The sequence below is a fragment of the Egretta garzetta genome, unplaced genomic scaffold (assembly GCF_000687185.1).
Source record: "Egretta garzetta isolate BGI_Z169 unplaced genomic scaffold, ASM68718v1 scaffold148, whole genome shotgun sequence".
Classification (NCBI taxonomy): Eukaryota; Metazoa; Chordata; class Aves; order Pelecaniformes; family Ardeidae; genus Egretta; species Egretta garzetta.
The window spans coordinates 3421034-3429124 of NW_009260669.1; the positions used below are offsets into that span (position 1 = coordinate 3421034).

The 8091-nt window shown below is 39.7% G+C and overlaps 1 protein-coding gene across 4 annotated transcripts in view; it reads right to left on the bottom strand.

Annotated features, from left to right (window-relative positions):
- The window catches only part of SEMA3D (semaphorin 3D), a 150931-nt gene extending 150672 nt beyond the window's left edge, over nucleotides 1-259 (bottom strand). The window contains exon 1 of one of the 4 annotated variants that reach the window (XM_035901097.1): nucleotides 195-259. Coding sequence is in view for 1 of the 4 variants with exons in the window: in XM_035901094.1 (XP_035756987.1) it covers nucleotides 139-212 (74 nt within the window). In the remaining 3 variants the exon portion in view is untranslated. Of the gene's footprint in view, nucleotides 1-138 lie in introns of all 4 variants that reach the window. The other 3 variants (XM_035901094.1, XM_035901095.1, XM_035901096.1) reach the window with 3 other exon arrangements.
- Nucleotides 260-8091: the final 7832 nt, after the last annotated feature.

Here is an 8091-nt window from a genome sequence, read left to right on the forward strand (position 1 = left end):
ATGCGCCCACCCTGCTGAGACCGGGCACCGAGGGACCCCGTGCTCATGTACTGCCCGGGACCCCAGACCTCTCCTGCACTGCTGGATCCCACACCTGTGAGTCTGCACAGGGGCATCCCAACCTAATCCTGTGATCACCTGGCACAGGTGCTGGTCCAGATCATAGCGCCTAAAGCAGCCTCGGGTCCACTCACGTTATTCCCGTGACACATTCCCGCTGGGGCTGAACTGCAGGTCGCTGCAGACTGGGAGTGGGGAAAAAAAAAAAAAAAAAAAAAAAGCAAGCACTCCACACTTACAGATAAGGAGAAAGCAGCTGGGCAGTGGCCCATAGCTAGGGGTTGGTGCACATTTAAGAGTAGCCCACGTGCAAAATTGTAGCTGCCAGGGGTACATCTGCCTTTGCGTTTATTTGTTTTGCCTGTGGAATGTGCTACATCGGTGGTTCTCCAGCTTTCGTATGCTGCAGACCACTTCCTAAGAGAGAATTTCTCTCCTGGACCAACCCACTCCCACACCAAACCCTTCTCTCCAACATATTTCCTTCTGTGGCTGCCCAAGGAAGAGCCTTTCTGCCCACAGGCTGAGAGCCATTGAACACATGGCACAGATAACATCAGACACTTCCAGACCAGACACACTGGGGTTCTTTCAAAAACTGTGTTTCCCTTAGTGAAGAGCTCAGATTGAAAGTCTTCAGCTGGTGACTCGGTTGTAGAACAGACCCTGACTGTTGCTCCCATGAAATAACAGCAGAACCAAAGAAGTCCAGAGAAATATATTGGAGTTTCCACCATGTTACCCACCTCAGCAGAACTTCAACTCCACCTACCATTCACATAGAAGTCAGATGGGTGGTCTGGGCATAAAGGACAGGATTTGAATGTGGGATTTATTTTTTTTTAAAGTTCAGCGAAATCCAGTTTTATATGTTTTTATCTAGGTTTTTAAAACAGTTCGTTACTACAGTACCAAGCTGATGCTGTTTGTATAAACTCTGCACACACAGATATACAGAGTCTGTCTACATGAGTCTTGTATTCCCACAAAATAAACAGAGGAATATGAAGACAGGTTGTTTCATATCTGCCATTGACTTCTGCAGTTTAAGGCCTTCAAAAGGGGATTTTATACCTGATTTTCCACATTTCATTATCATCAGTAAAACTTTCCACTGCTTTAATCCCTGGGCGGCACTGTTAAATAAAAATATCACTGTGATCAGTATGACGCAGATTAGAGCCCAGTTTGTGTTTTAAATTCCTGTGGAATGATTCTTGCACTTTACCTTGTTCCCAGATACTCACTGAACATCACAGGCACTCTGCTGGTAACCGGCTTCTGCACCAGAAGAAGCTCAAGAAAGAGAAAATGAAGAGCAGGTTGATGGAAGAAAAAGTCCCTGTTGATTTTTTAAGCATTCATTAGAACTACAGAAATGGGCTTTGATGTATTCTGAAAACATGAATCCTGGTTAAAAAAAAAGAAAAAAAACATGCTGAAATGTGCTACTTGCTTCGTGTGCTGAAGATGTTTCAGGTTCCTGTGAAAAAGAAATCAGTATGAATGTCCCATTTTCTCATTTGTGGAAGCAAGTCTGCAGTCTCTGGAATGTAAAATAAATGGTTTTGGAAATGGTTTTATTTTAGTAGCTACTTTTTCTTGTTGCACATCACGAGAACACATATTTTGGGTGGAATAAATAGCAGAAGATTCATCTTTCAAGAATTATACAAACTAATTTGTGAAATAATTAAGCTCTTGTATTGAAGTGGAAGAAACCAAGAAAAAAGATGCCCTCTTGTGGCTGTTTGCTGAATGAAAACTAAGAAAGTTCATAAAATTTCTGCTCGGGCAGTGCAGAATGATCATGCCTTTTTATTCCTTGTTACTAAGGCTGTAAAGCGAGGTTACACCAGGTCATACTACGGACACAGGCTGAGGAGACATTCAGCATCCATACAGTATCATTTCAAATGATCAGTGGATGCATTCCTTGGCATTGTATTTTAAACCACTGTTCAGAAAATCCCAGAGCAGGTAAGTGCAGCTTCCCTGGGAGACATTAGAAGGATTTTTACCTTTCTCAGTATCTGCATTTATGCTACCTCTTTGAGTGACCATTTTGGTTAGGACTGCCTTTGCTCCTTACAGGTTGTTCTAAATACCCAAAAGTTATAAGAATTTCTGCCAAGCTTACAAAAATTGTCTAAAGTTTTAATAAGAAAAGAAGAGTTTTGAAGATGTGTTGATTATAATGATGGTGATGATGATGACATTATTTTTCCTGGAGAAAGGACACTGACTATTGGGTGGAAGAAGTATTCAACTGGTTCTTACAAACATGAATTTGAAAAGTGTGGGGGGTTTCTCCCTTTTTTGTTTTTATTAGCTAATTTGAGTCTCCCTTAAGACCAAATTCCACACCCAGTGCCCTGGGCAACTGTTCATATTTCCTGCAAGGCTGAGTGGCTCATAAAAGAGCAGAAGTTGAACATCAGATATCTGCATTTTTCTTTCCTCATAGAACAATAATACAAGCATGAATTAAATGACGAAATAGATCTTTAGCAAATAATTAAAATTAAGAAGAGACATAAGCTGGTTTTGTTACCTTCTATTCCCTTCCTTTTCTGCTTGATCATAAGTCTGAATACTATCCAGATACCGTAAAGCCAAACTGGCATATTTCAGAAAAAATATTTTCATCTGAGATAAATTGTCAAAGCAGATAGGTGGCCTCTTAGTAAAGGCTGGAGAAGAAGCATGAGACAGCAGCATGCTGCCACACTACAGGCATTTATCTTTACCTTGAGGTAATTAGTGACAGAAATGCCTGCAGCACTATGTGATGCAATGATGTTGCTTAAATCTCTTAAGGAGAAAGACTGTTTTCCACCCGTAAGGCTAAACTGTGCTAGTGAATCCCTTCCAATTCAACAACTATGCATTTGGCGTCTTTGAGGTCCTTCATGAGAAGATCCTGTAACTCGTGTCCATCTCTAAAAATTTTCAGAGGAACCTCCCACTCTCTACTGACAAAATGAAAAAATTGGGCATTGACTTAGAAACCTGGATGGCTTGAAGTCTGGCAGTGCTTATTCCCAGCCACCCTGCCTCTGCTTGCAGCAGCAGACATGAAAAGCGTCAAACATGGAGCAGCTTCAGTACCTGGCACGTTAAATAAAACCTTTTCATTGGCCGGATTGCAAACTGGAACAGTGAAGAAGCTGCTGCATGTGAAGCTGAGCTCCTCATCCACAAATGGGGCAGCCTTTGGAAGGATGAGGTGGGGAGTAATCAGCTGGGGGGGTGGAAACCACCTCATTCAGTCAACCTCAGGTGCCTGTATTTGTGACTCAGCTACCAAATGTGCCCTTGGGGAGGCCAGGCTCACTAAGCACCTACAGCTACTGCGCAAGCGTATTGGCGGATTGGGTCCCACACTTGCAGTACAGCCAAATTCAGAGTCTGACCACTGTCTAAGAGTCTGGATCAATATTCTCTGAAGAGAGCAGGTGTATTTCCACTGCCAATCATGGGATCTTCACTGATTGATGGGGGACTATATAGAGGAGAGAATTTTATATATATATATATGTGTGTGTCACAGAATTACTAGAAGTCAGGTGTTTTCAAAGAGGATGAATGAGAAACAGAATAGTATTAGTGAACTGTTGAGTTGCCCCCTCGCAGTCCATCAGGAGGTAAAGGCTCTTTTTCTTCTCTTTTTCTGCAACTCAGATTTTTGCCTTATCTGAATGGGATCTTCTTGGTTTGTTTTTTCCCTTTAGGTTAAATATATGCAGGTCATCACAGAGAACCAGACATCTGTATTGCATCCTTATTCCCACTGCACACCTGCTTGAGGAATGTAAAGTTGCAACCACTGCCTGCGCCTGCAAACCCTTACTGACAAGGGTTTCTGTAAGCCCTTTAATTTTACTTTTTACCCAATCATCCCAAGTTCTACCTGATCTAAAGCACTGGGAACAAGAAGCAGTCAGAGCAGTGAGAGGAGGTCAAGGTTTGTGAAGAAGCTTAGCATGCACTGTAGATCAGGAGAAATCCTACTAGGGGTCAGAGCGCATAAAGGGAGGCCTTTCTAGCCCCTAGCTCCCAAATAAAAGCAGATTTCACTTCATTCATTGCTATAAGATGTAAGAGAGAATCTGTCTCCACTGAGTCGATGTTCAATTAAAAAAAAAAGAGAGAGAGAAAGGGAAACTTTTATGAAAGGTGCAGAGAAAAGTCTAAGATATTACTTAAAAGGGAGACAAAACCTTCCTTAAAAGCATTAGGTAAAAGTAGAATACCCATCTTTGTCTTGCTGCCAAATTCCTGGCTAATTATCAAAACTTAATCATAAAGGATCTGATCCTGAATTACTGAACATGTTCGAACTCCATTGGAGTTCACAGTGTTTAACTTCATTCAGCATGTCACAGGGTTAGGTACAAATTAAGCGATGTTACATCCCAGGTAACTTCTTGTCACTAATTAGTTCCTGCCCTCTCAATACTTAAACTGTCTCATGAAGCACCTACAGTTTCCACTGACTTTAGTTCAACCTTTGGTGCACAGTGCATGTGGGATCTTGCCCAAATATGGTGAAAAAAATAAAAATTTTGTCTACAAATCGTGGTTGGGGTATGGATTCAGCCCCTACAAAATAAATAGTATGACAAGAAAAAAGTTTGTTGTATTTCCACCTATGTCCTGGACAAGAAAGGAAAACAACTCCTGAGAGCCCACAGATCTATGTACTTTATGAGTCAGACAAGAAATGGATTTCCATGAAAAATTAGCTGAAGCTCATTTTCCTGCTTTGCAAGAATTATGCTTCTGTTTTTCGAAGGAAGGGCATTTTACCTGCTGTTTCTACTTCCAATGAAGCCAGTGGTTGAACTAATTGGTTTAAGGCATTATCTTGCCCTCACTTAATGGCCATGGCCGCTGTATTGATTTCTTGGCTTCAGCACCAGGCAGGGGAGGGTAAGAATAAAATCAGCTCTGAGCTGTGTCCAGAGGACTCCAGTTCCCCTCAGCAGTGGCTGTAGCAATAATAAAAAACCCCTCATTTTAATAAAACATGAGTGCTATTACCAGAAACGGTTCCATGTATTTTCTTATCTCAGAACACAGGATATCTAGTTCTGTTTATCCTTAGCATGAACAAATCTTTGTGAATGCTTGAAAGTCACTTTTTTCTAGTGAAAATATGTACTTGTGGTTAACAGAAGACAAACATCCAAGCAATGGTTCTATAGATAGAAATGTTCTTTCTGGCTCTAAAAGATAGCTTTGTCCAAAACACGCCCTATTTATTATTTATTCTTGGATATTTTTGTTTCCTACCCATTAATTCTAGGTGATCGCTTTGCAAGCAAAATAGTGTTAAATGGAACCACATGCCTTAATGATTCACAGCATACATTACGTGGGCTCATGTTCACTGTCCTCAATAAATAGTTATTTTGATTGTATTAAAAGATTGTCTCCCTAAAACTGTAAACATTACATTTGTTATAGCTTCATCAGTGAGAACAGATTGTTGCTAGTAGCTTAAGATAATATATTACTAGCCAAGTCAGTACAAAATTCATCTGGAAGATAGGAGTTATCAGCACTGTCAGAAGGTTGAACACAGCAACTTGGTAAAGGATGTTTATTTACACTCTCCCTCTGTTCTGTGTTAACATTCTGTTTAAACCCTTTCATGAAATACCTGTGCAACAGGTTTGAAGGAAATGGACTCTTGAAGATCACCCCATCATTCCTAATGCAGACAGACATATATTCATGGAAACTGAGGATTTTGGGAGCTCTGGAGGGAAGCTTCAAAGTTTTAAGTCTGGGTTTCTGTGTACAAGAAACCTAGCCTAGCCTAAAGATCTTAGTGAGGCATCTAAATCCCAGTGAATGGAAGCCAAATCCAAAAAGCTTAGCAAAATCTCTGCAGCACACATCATCATATTTTGAGTATCTCGTCAATCCACAGCAAGCTACATTTTGAATTAGAAGTGTATTTTGTGGGGAGCAGTTGGGAAAACACCAGTACTATTTTCTTGTCGTTTTTTGCTTCACAATTCAATGACACTTTTCACAGGAGCACAACTCACTTTTGCCCACATGGTCAAGTGTAAATCTATAGCATTTTTTCTGTGGGAGCTGTAGCCCCCTCACCCCATTATCATGGTTCCATTCCATATGATGAAGTGAGTCCTTCTTGCATGCTACTCCCATTTACATGATAACTGCATCCAGGTTTGATAGTACTATAGCATCACTATGGCCTTTAGACTACCACCTTCCTAGCCAAAGGAGCCATCAGTCATTCTCTTCACAAGTAGCCTAGCTGACTGGTGTATGGATCCCAGGCTTTGCTCATCAAAACCATATGCACTCAAATTTGCAAATAAACTTATTTCCGAGAACCTAGGTTTATAATCATAGAGGCTCCTTATGCAGTCAATAGAGATTGATGTCAATCTCCCTCTATGATGATGCATCCCGTAATTTAAAAAAGAAAATTAAAAAATACTTTAGACAAGGAACACAACTTCTTAGTGTTTTCTATATCACTCCTTTGACTGCAGAGGGAGCCTACATGTCTACTTCTAAATGTCTAATGTGAAATGAATGAAACCCACCCTGAAGTAGTACAGCTGAAGCCAACATAATTACATACAAAGTGTTTTCAGGATCAAGTCCAGGGGTTGTTGAGGACTCTGTTATGAAAGGTGCTATTCATCTCAGCATTATAACCTGGAAACAGAGTGACCACATGTTGGTGTTTCTTGTTGAACAAAATTACCTTCATGGTCTGACAGAAAGATATTTTATTAAAGCTAAACAAACAGATTTTTAATTAATTTTGTTTATTTCTCCTTTCAGTATAAATAATTTATTCAGTTATATACTAGATTTAATTCAGTTTACATCAGCAACATTTCTAGATGTGGCTATGTCTGGCTGCCATTCAGTCTTCAGGGCTATGGCTTAAAAGATTCAAAAAACAAAAAAAGAAAAACAAACTAATAAGTTTAGCATCATTGAAACCATGTGCATCTATATGAAATGCTTATATATTCAGTGGCTCTATCAGCTGAGAAAACTGTAACTTGAACTCAAATGTGAAGGATTCCAGTGCATTCAAGAGTCAGCATTTGATACTGTGGTTTGGAGAGATATCTTCTGTCCTAGCAGACTGCAGATACAAAGTGAAATGCGTTGTATAGATTGGTTTGGTTAGCTGGCTTTTAACATTTCCTCTTTCAGACTTGCTCCTTTCAGTAGATGAGGGCTTTTGTCATTGATTGCAATGAGAGCAGAACCTGAGGCCATAGAAAAGAAGCTGCAGTGAGTGAAGCTTTTGAAAACAGACTTGCACGCCATATGTATTTGTATGTGGAAAGCTGCTGCATCTACCAAGTCAATGCATAGTTCCAGGTGCTTTCAGTTCACAAAGAAACAAAGTAGAAATAGTAAGAAAGCAAAATAGTGCTTTAGATTAAAAAGGAAGACTTCAGTTTTTACAAATCCCAGGTACTTTTCAATGGTTTTGTTCAGCATGGAAAAAATTATCAGTTTAAGTTTTCCATAGTTAAATATTGATTAGATTGGCAGCAGAAAAAAAAAAAAAGGAAATTAAACTTAACTAATACCTTCTGTCACTGACACCAATAGACATATTTCCATCATTTATTATTATTTATTAATTACTGCAATCTAGACTACTTAACAGCTAGACATTAGTGTCAGTCAGGTGAGAAGACTTAGTTTATATAAAGAAAGACTTTAAGGTCAAAACTATGATTTAATCACTTATCTCTGACCTGACTCAAGAATTTCAGTGGATCATCTCTGAGCTCAGCCTTCAACCTTGGGCTGAGCTAGAACAGATACATAAGAAAAAATGCCAGTCCTGAGCTAAGTAACTAGAACGAAGATAAAATCCTGGAGAAATTGCTCCAATGGATAATAACCATGATCATTATTAACATGACTGATTTTTAAAGTAGTTTTAGAGAAAACCCCATTGTAGCAGTATGTTTCATCCTCATGATTTTTGGAAGGCAAAGGTACAAC